The 21,715-nt window shown below is 47.4% G+C and overlaps 1 protein-coding gene across 1 annotated transcript in view; it reads right to left on the minus strand.

Annotated features, from left to right (window-relative positions):
* Nucleotides 1–21,715, minus strand: part of LOC142559385 (proton-coupled folate transporter-like) — a 107,041-nt gene that overhangs the window by 28,579 nt on the left and 56,747 nt on the right. Inside the window, exon 4 of the mRNA XM_075670989.1 lies at nucleotides 17,257–18,035. Within this exon, the coding sequence (XP_075527104.1) occupies nucleotides 17,257–18,035 (779 nt within the window). The remainder of the gene's footprint in view (nucleotides 1–17,256; nucleotides 18,036–21,715) is intronic.

The raw sequence follows: 21,715 nt of genomic DNA on the forward strand, positions 1-21,715 counted from the left end.
AAGTTAGCCTAGCCGCCTGCAGGATTATCTTACTAAGCTATGGCTTATGCTCGGTTGCGGTAGTCGGAAGTTCAAATCCCCCCCTCCCTCTTTGTTTAACGATGGTGTATCTGCGTATGAAATCCTCCAGTGCACTACATCTGCAGGCTTGGAGTGGCGCCTGACAGCGGCGAATGATGCTGAGAGCGATTGGGGCTATGCTAATCTAGGTACAAGCAAATTAGGAAGGCCCACTAAGCTTGAATAAAGACACTCCCTCACCAGAACAGGAATTGGCCTCCCTGGTGCAGTATTCGGCCACAATCTCCCTAATGAAATCATCTCCTGAATGAACCGATGGCCCTCAGTCCCCAGCTGCTGCGGAGTACTTGACCAAGGCGGCGGTCAGACTTGCAACGCAGCAGAGGGTGCTAAGAATAGCTGAGTCCGGACAGGCCGCCAATGGAAACTGACCCTTGCAACGTTTAACACCCTAACCCTCTCAAGTGAGGCTAGCTTAGCAGGACTCATCAATGAACTATCAGACATTGTTTGGGATATTATCGGCCTTAGTGAGATTAGAAGAAGTGGTGAGGCTTACACATTGCTGAATAACGGCCATGTCCTCTGCTATAGAGCCCTTCCGGATAAAAAGCAATACGGGGTAGGCTTGCTAATCCATAAAGACATAGCCGGCAGCATTGACGACTTCTACAGCATCAACGAGAGGCTAGCAGTAGTTGTAATCAAACTCAATAAGAGGTATAGATTAAAGGTACTACAAACCTACGATCCAACGTCCATTCACGACGATGACGAAGTAGATCAGTTTTATGACGATGTTGAATTAGAGATGAGAAAAGTGTAAACGCGGTATACAGCAGTAATGGGGGACTTAATGCAAAAGTGGGGAAAAAGCAGGCAGGTGAACAGGCAATTGGCAACTACGGTGTCGATTCTAGAAACGCTAGATGTGAGGTGCTGGTAGAGTTCGCAGAAAGGAAAATGCTCAGAATAATGAGCAACTTTTTCAGGAAACGTAACAACAGAAAATGGACCTGGAAAAGGCCTAATGGAGAAACAAGAAACGAAATTGATTTCACACTTACTGCCGATCCCAGCATAGTGCAGGATGTAGAAGTAATACGTAGGGTAAACTGTAGTGATCATAGATTAGTGAGGGCCAGGATTCACCTTAATTTGAACAGAGAAAGAGTAAAATTGGTGAAGAAACAGGTCAACTTAGAGGCAGTCAGGGTAAAACCAGACAAATTTAGGCTGGTACTTCCAACAAATATGCACCCTTAGAACAGAGAGATGATGATGATGATGACAAAGAGGTAATGAATGAAACAGTAACGAAGCTGGCTTCAGAGGCAGCAATTGAAGTGGGAGGCAAGGCACCAAGGCAACCAGTAGGCAAGCCCTCCCAAGTAACAAAGGGCCTAATAAAGAAACGACAAAGAATAAAAGTGTCCAACCCAAGAGATAAGATAGAATTCGCGGAACTATCAAAACTGACCAATAAAGCAAAAATAAGTGATATTAGAAATTACAACGTGAGAAAGACTGAGGAAGTCGTTAAAAATGGACGCTGCCTGAAATCTTTGTGAAGGAAACTTGGCATAGGACAAAGCAAGACATATGCACTGAAAGATAAGCAGGGCAATATCATCAGCAATCTCGAAGGTATAATAAAAACAGCGGAAAAATTCTATACTGAACTTTACGGTCAGTATAGAGTTCGGTCAATATAGAATAGGCTGCTCCTGAGTCCTCTGGACTCAGGAGCTCCCTATTCGGTACAATAATGAACAGTATACAGAAACTCCTCCTATAACTAGAGATGAGGTCAGAAAGGCCTTGCAAGGCATGAAACGGGGGAAAGCGGCAGGAGGGGAGGGAATAACAGTCGATTTAATCAATGATGGAGGAGACATAATGCTTGGAAAACTGGTGACTCTATAGGAAGTGTCTATCGACTGCAAGGGTCCCATAAAACTGAAAGAATGCGAACATTATACTAATCCACGAAAAGGGCGACGTTAAAGAACTGAAAAATTATAGGCCCATTAGCTTACTCCCAGTATTATATAAAATATTTACCAAAATAATCTCCAACAGAATAAGGACAACACTGGACTTTAGTCAATCAAGGAAGCAGCCTGACTTCTGGAAGGGATACTCTACAATATATCACATTCCTGTCATTAACCAGGCTATCGAGAAATCCGCAGAGTACTATAAGCGTCTCTATATGGCTTTCATAGATTGCGAAAAAGCGTTTGATTCAGTAGAGATACCAGCCATCATAGAGGCATTGCGTAATCAAGGAGTACAGGCGGCTTACGTAAATATCTTGGAAAATATCTACAGAGATTCCACAGCCACCTTAATGCTACACAGAAAAATGAGGAAGATACCTATAAAGAAAGGGGTCAGACAAGGAGGCACAATCTCTCCAATGCTATTCACTGCGTGCTTGGAAGAAGTATTCAAGCTATTAAACTGGGAAGGTTTAGGAGTAAGGATCGACGGCGAAGACCTCAACAACCTTCGGTTAGCCGATGACATGGTTCTATTCAGCAACAATGCAGACGAGTTACAACAAATGATTGAGGACCTTAACAGGGAGACTGTAACTGTGGGGATAAAGACTATTATGCAGAAGACAAAGATAATAATAAATTACCTGGCAAGGGAACAATAATTCAAGATCGCAAGTCAGCCTCTAGAGTCTGTGGAGGTATACGTTTACCTAGGTCATCTAATCACAGGGAACCCTGACCATGAGAAAGAAATTCACAGAAGAATAAAAATGGGTTGGATCGCATACGGCAGACATCGTGAGCTCCTGACTAGGAGCTTACCGTTATCATTGAAAAGGAAAGTATACAATTAGTGCATTTTACAGGCGCTGACATACGCGCAGAGACTTGGAGGCTGACAAAGAAGCTTGAGAACAAGTATCGCGCAAAGCGCGACGGAACGAAGAATGCTAGGCATAACTTTAAGAGACAGAAAGAGCGGTTTGTATCAGAGAGCAAACGGGTATAGACGATATTCTAATAGACATTAAGAGAAAGAAATGGCGCTGGGCAGGTCATATAATGCGCGGACTAGATAACCGTTGGACAATTAGGGTGACAGAATGGGTACAAAGAGAAGGGAAGCGCAGTAGAGGACGGCAGAAGACTAGATGGTGCGACGAAATTAAGAAATTTGCGGTTGCTAGTAGGAATCGATTGGCGCAGGACAGGGGTAATTGGAGATCGCAGGGAGAGGCCTTCGTCCTGCAGTGGACATGAATAGGCTGATGATGATTATGATGATGATTTTATATACCTATTTATATAACTATTTCGTTACTACTTAAATATTGTTAATGATTGACCTTGTATGTTTAATTTACTATAGGTATCATCTTTCCCAATCTTGTGCATTTTCAATCTACCCGATGTTTTGTTTATTAGTTTTATTACGTTGATTTGTATTTTCCCGCTGCTTTAAGTCTTAGATGATGTAATGCATTGCACATTTCATACGTGTTTCCAGATGGGGTCCCCTATGGCCGTTTTTATTTTGCGGCCTCCTTCTGTATTGCGCGTATTGTCCAACAAACAATGTAATAACACTTTGATACACATGAAAACTGAAGGCATCTTCCAGTGTTTCTCGGATATGCAGACAAGGTGTTTCATGGCCCATTTATGTAATGCGTGCTTTAATGGCACTGTTCTGAATTTCTCTAGTCATGGAATCCACGTTGCTTCACCTCGCTTCGCCAAAATCAGCGCACTTTAGGAATTGGCCGTTCTTTCTACGCTCCGAGTTGCAAGGACGTGCGCGATGTAGGCCGACACAAGTTTATCACACGGCTGCAGCACGTATGCGGGAGACCATCGAAAGGATGCACTACGCGGTATCCCGCATGATCGGCCAAGCGAGACCCTCACAACGCGCGCTCTCTCAATTGGTACATGTGGAATACGTATACGGCTTCTACAGAAAAAAAAAGGGTTCAGCGCGGACCGATGCGTCGTGCCTGTAGTGTAATGTCTTGAAGGGGACGGACTAACTGGGTTAGACGGACACGATTTAAAACTCAAGAACACACGCTGCTACTCTAATCGGCCATTCATCTTTCTCATATTTGCCATAGCGCCGTGCGTATGCACCAGTTGTTTCTCGAAATCTGCCTTTCCTTGGCATTAAAGTACCACAGAGCAGGACGTCCTTCGCCCTGTTTATCCCTAGCCGAGCTGCATTACGGGACAGTGTACAGATACTGCGGAATAAGCTCTAGCTTGGCGGCAGAGCCCTGCGCTCGTGGCCGGGTGTTCCATAGTTCGAATCGCGTGTTCGATGTGCCTTTTTCGCTTTTTCCAATTAGATTCATCATCATCATCATCATCCTGGCTACGCCCACTGCCGGGCATGGGCCTCTCCCATACTTCTCCAACTACCCCAGTCATGTGCTAAATGTGGCCATGTTGTCCCTGCAAACTTCGTAATTTCATCCGTCCACCTAACTTTCTGCCGCCCCCTGCTACGCTTCCCTTCTCTTGGAATCCAGTCACCCTTAATGACCATCGATTATCTTCCCTCCTAATTACATGCCCTGCACAAGCCCCATTTATTTTTCTTGATTTCAACTAAGATGTCATTAACTCGCGTTTGTTCACAGGCACAACTGTTATACACTTTTCTCTTGAGGGATAATGGCCACTTGCTACTGATGATCTGAGAATGCCTGCCAAACGCACCCCAATCCATTCTTATTCTTCCGATTATTTCAGCCTCATGATCCGGATTCGCGGCCAGCTCGATTATTATACAATTTTTCCTGACTGCTGCAGTAGTTTCTCCGATGCTGGGTAGAATGGAACACACGTCACCTGGGGTGCTATGCAGGATACGCCGAGTTTGGCGAAACTCGGGATCTTCACGAGCTCTGGCGACACCCTAAGCTCAAAGCACAAATGGTACCGAGACACAGTTTGTTGTTCGACGAGCCTCCAGTTTCATTGGTTTAACTAGATTCACTCTGGGTGGTAACCATTTCTTGGGTGTTGCCTTCTCGGCGGTCGACAAACTGGGTCTCACGTGATCATACCGTCGGTGCATGATCGGGCTTTCTTTCACTTGTTTGTCGTTCCACCGAGTGCATTACATGCACAAGCAAGTTATAAAACAAATGCATTTAGTACAATATTATTAGTTACTTTACCGTGGTTTAGGCGCATTTTAAAGCTTCCAAGATGTACACTGAATGTGTATTAGACTAATTTGTAATTTAGTGCGCTTCGCATTATACCACGAGGGAACGCTGTGGTGGCGTGTCACATCCATTCACCGGGCGAGCATGGCGGCTAAACATCGAAGAGACCCAGTGTAAACAAACGAGCTTGCAGTGCGCGACGTAGTGATCAGGCTCGACGATGACCACTATTTCTTGGATAGTTCTGTTCCTCCGTGAGCAACCTTCCGTGCACCCCGTAAGACTGTCAATAGTTCCGGCGATTTTACAGATCCCAACGCGCACCTACTGTTCACGGCGCAGTGCTGAAGAAACAACTTGTCCGGTACTGCTTCTGCGAGTGCGCCGAGTTCCTCCACTCTGCGTGACTGCGAGCGCCACGAATATTACATACTGTGTGCAAAAGGAAGACAACCTATATAGCTACGATGCGACAAAGATGTGGTGCCGACGATGGATCTCGCTACTAACACAGTGAAGGAGACATCAACAAACTGCAGATAAGTATATTTCTACTGTTTCATATTTAGCATAATAATAGTGCACGGATTAAGTCACTTTCGTAGTAACTAACTGAATGCCCAGCAGTTTAAAAAAGGCATTGAGAACCAATGTGTTCGTGCTTTTACTTGCACGTGGGCCCGCGAAAATATGGAAAAGATGAAGGTAACCTTCACTAACTTGGTGAGATAATAGAAATTCATGAATGACATTAAGCCCGCAGAGTCTATGGAAGAGTATCTTTATCCAGGTGAAATATCAATAGCAGGTACTGATATAAAGCAGGAAACTTATACAAAAATTTTATGGGTTGAACAGCACACGGAAAGCATTACCGCATCGTGGTCGCCACATTACCGATATCCTTGAAAAAAGTTTAGAATCATTGCATTCTAACGGTTACGCAATATGGGACATAAACCTGGAGGTTAACCAAGAAACTTGAGAAGTCGAGGACTGTGCAGAAAGCGAAGTAACAAAAATTGTTGGAGATAGCATTAAGGCAGGAAGACAGTGGCGTAGTAAACCGTGGGAACTGATATGCTAGCTGAGATTAAGAAAAAAATGGAATCGGCTGGCAGGCCATGCACGTCTTCAATCACTTGTTGCCAGTTCATAACAGGTGAATACATACGCGTGACAGAATGGATATCAAGGAGAGAGAACTGCAGCTGAGGATGGTAGAAAATTGCGTAATGAGACAAAAATATGTTTGTAGGCATAGGATGCAATCAGCTCGTATAAGACGGGATTGTAGGGAAAGCTGTACAAAAGGTCTATTTGCTCTGCAATTTTTATTTTTATCATGGCGGGTTAAAGACCCACTTTTCATTGGCATCTGCATCACATTTCTCCCAATATGTAATTTCGCCTTGGTGGTAAATGACATCTTCACACACACCGAGTTCTGCAGAGCATTGGATCTGCATTGTTCTACTGCTTAAGAATTAGAGCCCCATTATGAGACGAAAATATATGATTTATCCATCCAGAATAACGCTGCCCTCCCCTCAATAAAAGATACACTGAACCTGTGGCACATGCATCAACAGTGAACAGAGCAAACAATCTGAAGTATTTTCGCCATGCAAGCGAGTATACTAAGATTCTCAATGCATTTTCATTTCGGCACAAATGCATAGGCACAACCGGCTTGGCGCAGCATCAACATCTCGCGCTGCAACAAATTGAGCAATGCCTCGCTGTTTCATAGTGCGGCCGATAGATGACCCATGACCAAAATTCAGCATTATGCATACTAAGTAACTTCACCAATGAAGAACCCCAAGCTCTTTATGAGATTAGCATTCACTGGGTACTTCACACAATTTGTGATATCTATTTATCAATATATACCTAATTAACCTATTTCCAAAAAAGTGAGCCATTTGGAAGGCACCCTGACTGAGAAGTAGAACAATCGGCAAAAAGTAAGCAACCAGCGAAAAAGTCAGTATCATAGGCAGACGCACGTGACATGTCGGTAAAACGAAATTGAAGTCGGCTACACAGAGGTGACAAATTTGGCATTATGACATGTCTAGACATTGCTTAATGCTAATCACAGTAACGCTGACATTGAGGGCGCCTTAATTCCTACGTATTTTCCGTCGACACACCCGACTACGTTCTTAACGTTCCCGCGAAGTAGGAAGCACTATTTTATATATGCCCGCTCAGCCGCAGTATTCGGGAAAGCCAGCCACCGCTTACGCACTGCCGCCTCGATAAGCGCGCCAGACACATCTCTGACACTGTAACATCCCTCACAAAGTAACGCTCGGCGCCGACGCTTCCCTGAAAACTCCCAGTCCCGTAGAAACGGAGGGCGCAGAGTACTTGCTCTTCGACGGTGAGCGAATGAAGCCCGCCACGCTGTCTCCGCAGACGAGTCTTCGCCTAGCTCGTCACACAGCCAGCGCACTGATGTCTTCGACAGGCGAAAATGACGCGGAAACTCTACGTCGGTCATGTAGGTGAACGGGTCCATACGGTCATACTGCCGCTTGCTGCCGCTGGATGCAATGACACAGGCTGCTGCTGCCGCCGCCATGTTCCCAAGTTGAACTCGGAGGGGGTTTCGCGATGTACGAGTTTAGCACGAGTTCGCCTGTCAATCAAAACCAGAGGTCACGCCCCACGCGAGGCATGTAACTCCTGTGCGCGCACCCACCACAGTTGGGCCACGCCCAACTTATCTTTCAGCAACAGCGATGCGGTGTAGAGCTGAGAGGCATCAACAATCTTGACCGCCGACACAACACACCCACAACGCACTGCCATCGGTGATGTAATGAGCACCACTATCAAAAACAAAGCGTTGACTGTCGCTGGCTTATGTATACATCTTCTCGGGCTGCGATGGCCCCACAGCACGGTTTCATTGCCTGCATTGTGGCGACGTAGCATAATTATCGGCACGTCACTGTAGCTGTTTGCAAGGCGTTGACGCGCCGATGGGGACGACGATGCCGAGGAGTGCGTATCGCAGTAGTCGGTTGAGATGAGCCACAGCGTCGTAAACACGATCAGCGTCCGAGAATCGCTCGCTCTTCTAGACCCAGTGCAATGGCATTTCTTCATCACAAGCACTGCGCACTCACAATTTCCAACACCTTTCTCCGTTCGAAGTTTCATTGCGTAACTGCACACAAGTGCCCTCATCTGCCAAAATGCGATTGCTGTGGTGCCGTTACGATATCCATCTGCGATCGCTGCTGGCTCCAGCAGAGGTAATCCGCAAGCACCTTGACTGCACAACACACTCAAATACTGCGTAGATGCGCTCAGAGGCACCTTCACTGCGCAAGCGATGAATTGTGTCGCTGGGAAGCACGCACTTCTTAGCAATGTATCGCAGAGGCTTCGCGCACGAAGATAAACTGGTACATTTTCACTGAACTGCGTCACTACGGACCCTAAAATAACGTACCGCCATTTTTCAGCGACAGCCGTTGCTCCCGTATCTATGAATAATGTGTCGTTTTTAGTGGGTAAAGTGGGGGCCTTAATAGCCTAGTGAAGCGCGTGCGATGAACAGCCGTACCGCGGCGCTGCGTTGCTATTCCCCTAATAGAGAAAGAGTGATCATGACCCTCCATGGGTTATGAGTGACTTTATTGAGAACAGCACTGTAGCGACCCTAGGCGACTTCTCACCGTATGAACTCCCTCGTGCGTGCTACCCTTTTAAATGTATCCGCTTCTAAGCTTTCGTCTCACTGTTGCCACTCACGGCAAGAAGTGCAAAATTTAACAATTTGCTCGATCTCCGTTTGTCATCAGAAATTTCTAGCATTCAAAACGAAAAATAGGTACTTAAAGAAATAAAAACGTTCTTTATTTTATTTGTTGTATCTTAACGTATTCGTTTGAGTGAAAGTGTAGGAGCAAGAACGTGCCACATGTACCCTGTTCGCATTCGATGGAGGATAGAAAGATAGTGCCCGAAAGAGGAGGCACGCCCTTGACGCGACCGGGAAAGGCGTGGCAAGCGGCTCACGGCAAGTGTGCAGACAGAAAGCGGGACAGTCACGGTATTGCTAAGTTGCGATAATCCGTTGATAACAATACGCGGCGCTGGCACGTTTCGTTGTGCAGCCTTCTCCGCTTGAAACGTGGAAGCAGCGTGCCGCGCTGGGTGCGCTCATGTTGTCATACACGGCTTTTTGTCTACATATTTCTTGCGTGTAGCTTTTGCGCGTCCCACGCTATCTCCGTTCACTGACAGCCGTCGAGCAAACTCGGGTAAAAATCGGCTGAACGAGAAACTCGGCGCATCCTGCATAGCACCCTAGGGCTCCTCAAGGGCAGCAACAGGACGACTTAGCATGCTGCGCTATGAATGCAATGAGTATGTGCGGCTGTTCAATGAACATCTTGGCAACTTGCGTCACTGAGTATGTGCCACTGGTTGTGCGGCAAGCGAGGGATCACTTCTCAGCATTCGCAGGCACGGGTGCGCCACGCTTCTTGTCTCCGAGGCCACGTGTCGGCTTCTCGGCATCGCCACCAGATGGCGCAGCGTGTCCATAAATAAGCGCGAGAGAGAAGCCAGGTTGCAGCATTAGCCTTGCTTCACATGACGCGATTTTCGCGGCACCGGAAGTGCGATTTTCCGTCGCATGCGACGAAAATCTCAGTCGCAGTGCCGACCCCCCTTTCTTTGGTTGGTCGTAACGTCGCAACGATAGCCGCGATTTCCCGTCGTAATTGCGCCGAAAGCTACCTCGCGGTTTGTTTTGGGAAATGGCTTCTAGCTCGAAAGGTACAATGCGCTGAGATGTGGATTGCCGAATTCGGCACGAACGCGAAGCGAGAATAAGAAACTTGTACCGCAGATTCCACTCTCCTATTTCTAAGCGTTCGTTCACACGCTGCGTAGCAAATGAAGTGCATTTTCACGTTTTTTTCGTACTCCTTTGCGAGTTGTCAGTACTACGAGGTGTTCGATCCCCATGAGACGACATGGCCTTTTGGGGTTGTCACAACTTTCTTTTGTTTAGTAGCGAAGCAGTTTAAATAATTTGAACCTGGGCAAGGACAAATGACAAGACAGCAAAATACCCGATTATTCAACGTCGTGCTGAACGCAGGACCGTTTAGTTGCATTGTTTTCTTGTCGGTTTTGAAGCGTGGATTTCCCCATGCATCGTTGAAGTAAGCTGCTTGCTTATTAAATTTGGCATGCCAAACGTGCAGGCCATCGTAATGAATTTTCTAAGATGGCATATTTCACTCTATGGTTTGAGTAAAGAGCGTTGTCGATTCAATATCTTTTCGAATATTTCATGCACGTTAAGTTGCATCTTTTCTCTAATGGAGAATTTTTTTCCCTGCACCAATAAACCTTGAATATCTTGCGGATATGTTGCGGATGTTGCGAAAATCAGGCAAACAGCCTGTTCATATGTAGTTGAAACAGTATAAGACGACACGTTAAAGAAAAACAAATAACTACTCAGTGCAGTGTGGCTGTTGCATTCCTTTCATCGAATCTTCGAATTTTTCAGGTACAAATGGTTCTTGCACATCTGCAGCTAATCAAGTGTGCGGAGACATCCATGTCTTATATGTTTCTAATAACAGTTTCTAATTTATAGGTTTATGATCCCGTTTATTAGCGTGCAAACCCATACGACAATACCCTCTGTGATCATTACTTTTATAAGCAACGAAGTACAGTGCCACTTGCAAGAACATTTCACTCAGGCATTTTAAGACAAATTTCTGCATTTCAACTATACGCAATATGTACTTTATTCAATAAAGGGCCACAAACGCCTTTTTTTTTGCAGCGACAGACTCATTTATTGCAATTTTACCTGCATACAGACAAGAAAAAAATCTGTCGACAACGAAATTGTTCGTCAATTATTTCACCTGCCAAGTTGGCTATGGTATTCTGCTGATAACACAAGTTGACTTGCCAGCCGTGGCAGTCGGATTTCGTTGGGAGTCTTGGGTAAAAAAAAAAATGCTCTTGCACTTATGTTTAATTCATCATCATTTATTGAACCCTTAAACTTCCAAAAGCTATTGCGTAGGGGGAGGCAAGATAACATGCCAGCTAGCATATGAGCTGCAAAGACGGCTACCCTTCCCTTCTGAAGCATATCCCCAGAAGCACTTGAACTCGACACACCACATGCCTATACCATGCAATAGGGGGTTAAGCAATTAGGCCAGGAGACTATATGCAACTGCTAAATACACATGAGTTGCTAATCGTGAAGGCACAAAGAGGCATCAGGCACACAAAGTATACTGATGTGGCACTAAAACTAACAGTAGTATGGCACTACATAAAATTAAATACCACACAAGTGGGTACCATTCAAGGACATCCTACACCCAGAGAAGCTGAACTGAAAGCGCACTTACAGTGCAAATTTGCACGCTACAATGTCCTACATGCCTGCATGCATTCAGCAGAAACTGTCAGGGGCTGCACGTCACACAGGATTGTCAGGGAAATCGGGAGACTGACACACGATTTCTAAGCTAAGACCATTAATTTAAATTACAGGATACATAGCCCTGCAGATACTCAGGGCACAAGCGGGCTCATGAGCCCGGCATAACTAAGAAGTGAACGAGTTGGTGTGTATTGTTTATCAACTACAGCGCAACAGACAGACAACTGGCAAGAACTGAGCACTCTGTATGCTCACTTGGTTCTTATCCATTGCCCTTCTGTTGCACTTTAGTTAATAAATTCACGAGGCTGCGCAATAGAAGAATGATGTACAAGGCCCCGATTTCACATCCAAAGCTATGCGCGCACACACACGCAAATGTTGCAAGGGCACATAGCACGATGCAGTATCAACAAGATGACAGCAGACAGGGATGACGGATAACCTCCAACCAAGGTTTATTGTGCAACTGAGGTGATTTATAGAGTGTAACAAAAAAAAATATACCGCAAGAAGGCCAGATAAAAATTGGTGCTTGATGCAACCAAACATAAATAAGAACATTACACATATAAAATATAGACAAGAAATCCAAGTAATGAAAAAAAAAACAATACAATCGCCAACCACGCGTGTCAACACCTTCAAAGAAATACGGTTCTTTTTCGAATAGCCAGACGGGCAGCTTGCTTATGCTAGCGAACGCTTCCGATTCCATACCATTGGGCAAAACAGTTTCTTGAAAGGTAGTTGTATGCGCAGTTGGTGATCACAATGTTTTTTTTTCTCCCCTGGACTTGTATATTTATTTGTATTTTCTCTCTCTCCTGTGTTTGATTGTTTGGTTTCTTACTGCTTTGCACTATACACTTTGCAACAATGTACAAATAAAAAAATATAACGTACATAGAAGCATCATAAGGGCGATTAAAGTAACTTGTTTTAGTTTTAAAAAATTAAAGAATAGCCTGGCTGCAAAGGGCACTAGAGAACCCATAGGGCCAAGAGAAAGACCGAGATGATCCAACTGAAAATTTAATGAATATTCTGAGTAAATGCTGGCTTACAAGCAATATACCGATCATATACAAAAAGGAGAAGCAGCAACAAATGTGTGTTTACCATCAGGAAACGCATCCATTGCTAACGGAGGGCATGCTGACACAAGGTTCTCCGAGCGTGTTCAGGTCTACAGCTTCCATAATTTATCTAGCTAGCTGATTAGTAGACATGCACAGAATGCCAGCTTCTTCCTCTACAACAGCGCGTAACACGGGACAACAAGGTGGACGACAGGCGTGTCTTTTAGAATGATATGATGCCGCGTACAGGTCTCTACACAAGTTGCGGAAGCTGCTCAAAAATTTGATGTGTCCGCTTTTGCGCCTTTAGAAATATTCAGAGAGGACTTCTGTATATACTCACAGCCCACTCGCGGACTTCTGTATACATGTATGTTCACACCACACGCGTCGCGATCGACGAATCAGGCAAGGGCTAAGGTTGAATTTCACAACACAATTTCCATTCCACGTTCAGTAATCATGCACGGATCATTTGCGGCTTCCTTCAGGTGCAGACGTGGGCTTTCGGTTTGCTGCATGTTGCTGCATTTGGTGCAAGAATATGGTGAGGAGCAGGCAGTGCTTATACGCAATCACGAGCAATATACACAAATCATTTCTCCAGAAGCTGACGCTGAGCACGGGTAGCGCTAGGATGTCGTTGGGCTGACACGACGACTTCGTTGCAGCCGAATTCCGAATACTGCATATGCCATTTGGTTAGCTATGTGAACTTGCTGATATGTCATATTGATACAAGGCAGAAACATTTAAACAATGCGCGCAGGTTTGTGCGCCCCCTCAAGACGACAAAGGCGTATTGAAGGAAAAGACGACGAAATAATGGCACGTGTTTTCACCGCACGCACTCGCATCGCAGGTGGCCGTTGTCGGCGTCTACAAGAAGAAGACGAGGTGAAGCGACGCTCGAGAGAGAAGAAGAAGGCCTTCCTGATCTCCCGTTTAGAACGTGGCAGTGATCTTTATTTACCCCAGGGAACAAGTTCGCCCACAATAAATAGTTGTATCTGGATTCCCTTAACTGTCCGTTACAATATTGTAATTTATTGTAGCGCAGGCAGAACGACACTGACACATGAAGGCACATTCCCTGAATAACTATCTCCGAACAGCTGTTGTTCATGCACGCCGAGTTTCATTGCACTGAACTTCAGAAACCGCCGTTGCGCACTCTAAAACAAGCTTAAACTTCAAAACGTTTTAAATTACAAAACACGGATTTTTTTTGCTCCTAATAAAGACAGGTCAACATTATTATAATGTACGTGTCTTTTTATTACATTAAAGAGAACTACGCGGCGTGGGCCACAAAACCTGGCGACAAGCAACCCTGGGCATAGCAGCAGTTGCATTGTTGAAACCGCAATAATGTGAAATGGAACCTTTAAAAATCGCATTGCCGCGCTTGCGGCTGCACCAGTGTTCGTCATTCCAGTCGCAGCATGTGAAACAGCGTTTACGTGCATCTCCGCGTCATGCGAAGGCTCCGGCGCGCCATGCATTTCGGCGGCCACGCACAGGCTTCGCTGCGGCTCCGCTAGATGGCGCCGAATGTTCTTAGGGCAGTACGCGCCTCGCAAATAACCAGTTTCGACAGTGGCAGTACGCTTTGTCGCTGTAATGATTGAAAGCTAACCGCATTACCAGCAACTGTGATCGTAAGATGGGCTGTGCCTGTTTTATTTAACAGCGCAACGAACGCTTTCCGACGCATCTGGTCAACGACACGAAATCTCGCGAAAGTAACCGTACCCCCAAAGTCACTCGCTTGAAGTCACTTGCTCGTAGTGATCGCGTCACCCACCGGCGTTGATGAGCGGGCGTTCTGTCATCATTCGAAAACGCAGGGAAAGCAGTATTGGCCAAGGGTACCTTTTACCGTAAACCTTCGTACCGACCGACTTCGAGTTCAATTCGAGAAAGTCGTTTCGGCTGATGATGCCTCGCTCATGTCACCTATGCTGAAGGTCCTGGGACTGCCGCCCTTAGATGGAAGTGCCCGCCGTCGGCCAAAACAGCAGTGGTGATGTTTAAATCTGTTCACTATGAAAAGAGTGGCGTAATTCTTTTATCCGGGGACAAATGCGGCAGCACTTTGTGTCCGGCATTAGCCACAATTTTATCTCCTATGTGTTCAAAGGGAAAGACACTTCTTGACCTATTTAGAACGTGTGTACGTATTTTTTGCCTGTCGTATTCTCGCAGTATTATGAAGATTGCACGTAGTACTCTGCAATATGTGTTTCAAAATTTACGATTTCAATGTAGCTATATAGCGTCTATTCTGCGACTATGTACTTGTAAGCTGTACGTTTCTTAGCAACTGCGTATACATCTTGAACAATGAAAAGCTACCGCACTTCCTTTAATGGCCTTCAGGTGCACTCAACCTGTTTATATTACATAGTGGTCCGCCTGGGGGACCTCCAGCTGTTGTTCGAAATATGTTCTGTTCTATACATCGACGGCCGAGGTGGAACACATCGCGGTTTCGACGCCGTACGTGCATCCAAACATCCGACCGCAGGAAAATGAGATACCACCAGATAAAAGTGAGAGATATGTAAATGGATATCAAGCTCAAAAGCCAAACCACCCCGCATCATGTGGGAACGAGATATATGGGAACGAGCGTCTGAACCTGCGAGATGCGACGCACGGATGAGTGCACCGTGCGCTCTTCAACGGTATGCGAAAGAAATTGGGCACAACAATTGCGCGCTAACAGCTTCAAACGTTCACCGCTTCTCGCATCACTGCAAGGCGGAACGCGCTTTAGAAGGTAACGCCACGACTAATATGAAAACCGAGTGTGACCGTCGCCGGTTCATGGAGTAAGGTAAAAGTCCTCAAACGACCGCGCTGCAATCTAGCAAGTGCCCACAAAGCTGGCGGCGACCGCTCATCGCTTCTGTACGTCGTCTGCTAGCATGATAACGTCCAATGAGTTGCAAGACCAAAATGTCCTGGCTGGTTCTGGCAGCCCCGCAGGCAGCCTGAGCCGTCCATCCAGCCAGAGGAAAAACTCAGTGGCGATATCGCGGTAAATGCGAGAGAAATGCGTTAGCATTACGTCGCACCTCGAGTTCCCCGATCAATGATTGAAGGAGCTCACTTGACACACGTCCTGCCTTTTCGAGAAGTGCAACTCGCAGTCGTCGGCGGGCAGATATGTATACGGTAAATGTACACGGTGTTCCAACTATCGGGCGCCAAGATTTAAGAAGATGCAAATGCCACGCAGCTTGACTGAACCAACGTGTTGTTGTTTGCCGTCGTTTTTATATGGTCAGAGGACTTTTTTGCTTTCCGCCGAATTAAATAACTAGCATTAATTAAGTAATGAACTTCTGAAGCATTATATTTAGATTAAATGTGTCAATGAGAAAACTATAGAGCTACACGAAAGAAACCCAAAATAGCTTTCTGTTGCTTAATACGTGCTTCATAAAAGTGTTTTTCTGAGCGTGAAAGCAGCCCGGGAGTACACGCAGTATTGCCGCGCGACTGGCCGCTCGAGGCACTTCACGTACAAATTTGTGAACGCGCGCATACTAACTGAATTAACAAGCATGGTGCCACGTGCGCACAAGCAAACATGAACAGATCTCACTCCATGACCGCGGAAACTCGCTGTCAAAACGCTGGAGTAAAGAAGTGCGGAAGCATTGACCTCCGGCAGATTTGACCTCCGTGCTGCCTCTCGCATCAACGCGAACTAAGCCGTGGAAACACAGCGCGTGGCGGACTCTGTCCCCGGCGCAGACGGCTTTCAAGATACAGCGGCGGCGAGGGTGCGAGGCCGCCCGGAGTAGAACACCCCTCGCCCCCCCCCCCCCCCCTGCCATCTCCCCTTGCTAGGGCGAGATTGAGGCACGATCCCCGGCTCAACCTCGCAAACTTTCACTAGCACATAGATCATACGGCGCGCGGCAACCATTTTATCGCCCTTGAACTTTATAGAGCACCTCACGGCGACGGCGATGGCAGAAATGCACTTGGGGTGTCTATATAATTGCTCTCGGAGTAAAAAAGTTGAAACGGCATCTAGCACAAGACAATGACGTTATATTCGCGTGTTTTCGCAGACTATAAACACAGACTTCGCAGACGAACCGTATCACACCTTGCGGCAGTCTGTAAAACAATCGGTATTGTAGAGACAGCGACTTCATGCACCTGAATAGATGCAACCACGCCAGCTTCTTGGAGCGTTCATCCTCGTTTGAAACACCATTGAGAAAAACGTTTTTTTTTTCGCAGTTAGAGATGGCGACACGCTAACGCGTTTTTGCTAGATCAACACACATGACGCCAAAATCAGAATTTTGCACGCCTAAGCGTTCCGTTTAGATTTATGAGCTAACATTCGGTGGCGTCCTGTGCGACGATGAAAAGCTCAGGACCATTAAGATCAGATTCAGGGTAGACAATAATGACGTCATGGACTGGAGCTGTTATGTACGGCGGCCAAACACGTGACGTGGGATGACGACGCAAGTCAATGTACTTACTCACATAGAACAGAACTTCGTTGGTTGCCACCCCGGTGCTGATGCCCTGCAGTATGCCGCAGCAGACGCCGATGAAGGCGATGGTGCAGTCCGAGAGTCGCAGCACCAAGTTGGCCCCCACCACGAACACCGAGACGCTCACCATGCGGAAGAGGAGGAAGCCCGAGTTGATGTCCGAGTACTTGCTCACGTCCCAGTCATACATCTTCTTGGCGTAGAAGAAGTTGATGCCGCGCGTGCCCTCCGACACGAACAGAATGGTGCACATGGAGCTCATGAGCAGCAGGATCTGGGCGCGGCCTCGGTTGGGCCTCCGGCGGACGCACACAAGCAGCCCGTTGACGAAGTTGCGCGGCTGCATCAGGTCGCCGAGCATGGCGGGCCACGAGTTCCTCTGGGCGTCGGCGGGGTTCTTGAGCATGAAGACGACCCAGGCGAGCGACGCCAGGAGCAAGCTCGCCGACACGATGAACACCGGCAGGTAGCCCCCGGCGCGGAAAATCTGGCCCGCCATGAACTGTCCGAAGGCGAGCCCGACCATGGCCGACATGAGGATGATGAGGAACTGGAGGGTGCGCATGCTGCCCGAGGTGCTGAGCGACGCGTTGCTGCACACGGCGGTGAGCACACAGACGAGGCCCCCACTGAAGCCGTTGGGGAGGCTGCACAGCACGTTCAGGTACATAGGGGCGCGCATGTTCACCACGGTGTAGATGGTGCCCAGGTCCTGCAGGATGCCACCCAGCGTGGCCAGAAAGATCGGCAGCTTGTGGCCATACCTGGATGAAAAAATGACGCATATGATAGATATATCATATGCGATATGATAGATATATCAAAGACAGCTGTAAATCTGCCAAAGCGCCGAAAATCATTCACTGTCACAACTGTCCCTCTCGGTTCGATGTATCTGAGAACGATCGGGCACCCGGTCTGGTGTCTTCACTACCAGGGCCGAACTGCCATTCTTTTGTAAACCCTGATGAAGATCGGTCCACCAATCGAAGCTGTTGAAATTAAGTACTTGATCTGTTTACCTTGTAGCACCACTCAAGTTCTTTACGTTTGAAAGGTAGCCTGAAGAATTCTTCTTTGCCTACTACTATATATATATAAAGATCTCTGTGGAAGCGTCTCACGTTTTCTTCGGTATTCCTTCCGTAGCCACATTAGGTGCCCGAAGTAGGCAGTTGATTGTGGCCAACAGGCTTTCCTTTGCGTTTTTTCTTTCACTTCAGTGCTCTCGGCTCACAAAAGAAATAAAGACATCCCCACAAAAGAAAAAAGAGACATTGCTGCGGCGCAGCGAATTGTCGCATCGTGAAGCTTAGATTTTGTTACTTCTTATTTTGCGGAAATTAATGCGCCACGGGTCCTTTTGTTTGCCGGATACTCTTATTATATTGTTATGGAAGGACAAAAGAAGTGAAAGAAAGAGGAAGATCGCGAAACGCTGGCTGCTGCATGTTGTTTCTGGTCAGCCATCTTAACCACATTGACTCTGCTTGTATATATATATTGTAAATACAGTCTATCTATGCTCCCAACATGCCTGTAACATATTGGTGGAGATACAGGGTACCACGGCTGGAAACGGAGCTCCGCAGTGGACGTCGTATCACCAACCTCACCATGAATGACGCTGAGCTCGCGGGATCAACGTCGTTGCCGCCTCCAACGTCACCGCCGCCAGCTACGTCGCTGTCCCCTTCGGTTGCGGTTGTGCAACTCAAGGGTTCCGGAACTTTCTGCGGGACCGATGGCGCGGACGTTGAAGAGTGGGTGGCTTTGTAGGAACGCCTGAGTGGAATCAACAGATGGGACCCCACACTTATGCTAGCTAACCTGTTGTTCTACCTAAGAGGCACGGTAAAGGTGTGGTACGAACACCACGAAGAGCAGCTAACCGATGGGACCAATGCAAAGAGAAGTTGACAGAGTTGTTTGGCACACCAGCTGGCCGTAAAATTGACCCAAAGCAGGAGAACTGGCCTCCCGTACCCAGTCCCCCACGGTGTCCTATGTCTCGTACATCCACGACGTGCTGGCGCTTTGTCGTAAAGCCGATCACGACATGACAGAAGCTGAGAAGGTCGAGAACGTGCTCAAGAGTACTGCTGACGACGCCTCTAATCTGCTCATGTTCAAGAGCTGCTCTACAGTTGATGCTATGATCAAAGAGTGCCGACAATTCGAGCAGGACAAAAGCCGGCGCGTCCTGCAACCATTCGCCAGACTTCTCAATATGGCCGCAACATCGACATGTGAGCATCAGTGCGCCCAGCAGCATGCGTCGCCATCAGAGGACGTGGTGCGAGTTGTTCGACGTGAAGTAGACGCGTCGTGTCCGCGCCTTTCTGTTCGCGTAGCCCTGAACTTGAAAACATTGCTCTACATTTTGTCTGTGCTGTCGCCAAACCCAGAGCCAATGAACGCGCTTCTACTATTTTCGCTCCACCCCGACGCTTCTCTCCGCGTTATCGCAGCCCGACTGAGTGGAGAACTGCGGACGACCAGCCGATATGTTTCATCTGTCGCCGTATTGGTCATGTCGCCTGATGGTGTCACAACTCGTGGCCCTCAACACCTTGCACACCGACAAACCTGAGCCGTTTTGATAAAAATACCCGCAATGTTTCGCCCACCGTCGACAACACTGCTAAGAACGCATGGTACAGTCGCTCACGATTGCCGCGCGGACACCAGTATCGTTCACCACAAACACGTCGCCATCTTCCCGTTTCCCACAGACACGTCGCCCTTCGTCTCCTGTGGCTTTCGGCCGCTCCTCTTTTGGAAAACCGATAAATACAGCCATCGGAGGTGGTAGTGCATTGTCTACTACCGCAGCAAATTCTCTGTCTCTGCCCACAAAGAGAAGTGTCATTGATGTTAAAATAGACGGCGTACCTATCCAAGCACTCGTTGACACTGGAGTCCACATATATGTGATAAGTACTAGCCTATGCGGACGTTTAAAGACGGTCCTCACCAAAGCATCTGTGCAAGTGCTTCGTGTGGCCGTCGGTGGCGTGCTGGTTGTTCTTGAAGTGTATCGTGTATCGCATGCTGAACGCAGAGTCATCAAATCAGAAATGGACAAAATGCTCCGCAAACGGCTCATCGAACCATCAGCCAGCCCTTGAGCTTGGCCTGTCATCCTTGTGGAAAAAAAAAACAGATGGTACCTGGCGTTCCTGCGCCGATTATCGCCATTTAAACAAAATCACGCGAAAACACATCTACCCACCACCTCGAATCAATGCCTCCTTGGACTGCTTGCACGGAGCTAAATGATTCTCGTCCCTTCATCTTAGATCCGGCTACTGGAAGATTTCAATTGATGAAATAAACCGCGAGAAGATGGCCTTCATCCCACCTTCATCAGTTCAAAGTCATGACTTTTGGCCTATACAATGCTCCTGTGACATTTGAACGTATGATGAACTCTCTTCTGCGAGGCTACAAATGGACCACTTGTCTTTGTTATGTTAACGACGTTGTTTGTTCTCCCACGTTCGGCAGCCACCTTACCGGACTCGCTGCAATTCTTGCGGTCTCCCCAAAAGCCGGCCCTCAACTGAACACTACGAAATGTCAATTAGGGCGCCGTCAGATTACCGTGTTGGAACACCTCGTTGACGCATCCAGTGTACAACCAGATCCGGAAAAACTTCGCGCCATTCGCAGTTTCTCTTTGCCACGTTCTGCTTCTGACGCGCGCTGCCTTGTCGGCCTGTGTTCTTACTTTCGCCGTTTAGTAACAAAATTTTGGCGATGTTTCTCGGCCTTTGACAGATCTTCTAAAGAACACGCCATTCTCATGGGGTCCGAAGCAGGCTCACGCGTTCGCCGTTCTCATCAGGTTTCAGCCCCCCCTCCCATATTTGCCCCCTGTGATCCATCTGCACCGACCGAAGTCCACACTCAGGCAAGCGGCCACGGCACTGGAGCTGTTCTCGCCCAACAGCAGAATGGTGCCGATTGCGTGATACCTTACGCTAGCCGCCTGCTGTCACCTCCCGAGAGAAATTACTCCATCACCGAGCGGGAGTGTTTGGCTTTAGTGTGGGCTGTCGCCAAGTTCCAGCCACATTTCTACGGCCGCACGTGTGCGGTCAATAGAGACCCACGCCCTCTGTTGGCTTTCTTCGCTCCGTGACCCGACAGGACGACTTGGTCGCTGGGCTTTGCGGCTCTAGGAATTTTCATTTATTTTCAACTACAAGCCTCGACGTCTGCACAAGAACGCTGACTGCGTTCCTCCTGTGGATCCTTCTGATCCGGTTGTACATGATATTGTTACGTGTAGCTGGAGCCCAATACTATATACAATTTATTTACCGGGAAGCTAACGGAAGGCCAAAATGGCGACGCTATATCAAGCGGGCCCACGTCGTCTTCTTCTTCCTCAGTGCAGCCACACTGTGGCGGCTGTTCCGTAGCATCACCCCCGGCA

The sequence above is a fragment of the Dermacentor variabilis genome, chromosome 10, assembly GCF_050947875.1.
Source record: "Dermacentor variabilis isolate Ectoservices chromosome 10, ASM5094787v1, whole genome shotgun sequence".
Classification (NCBI taxonomy): domain Eukaryota; kingdom Metazoa; phylum Arthropoda; class Arachnida; order Ixodida; family Ixodidae; genus Dermacentor; species Dermacentor variabilis.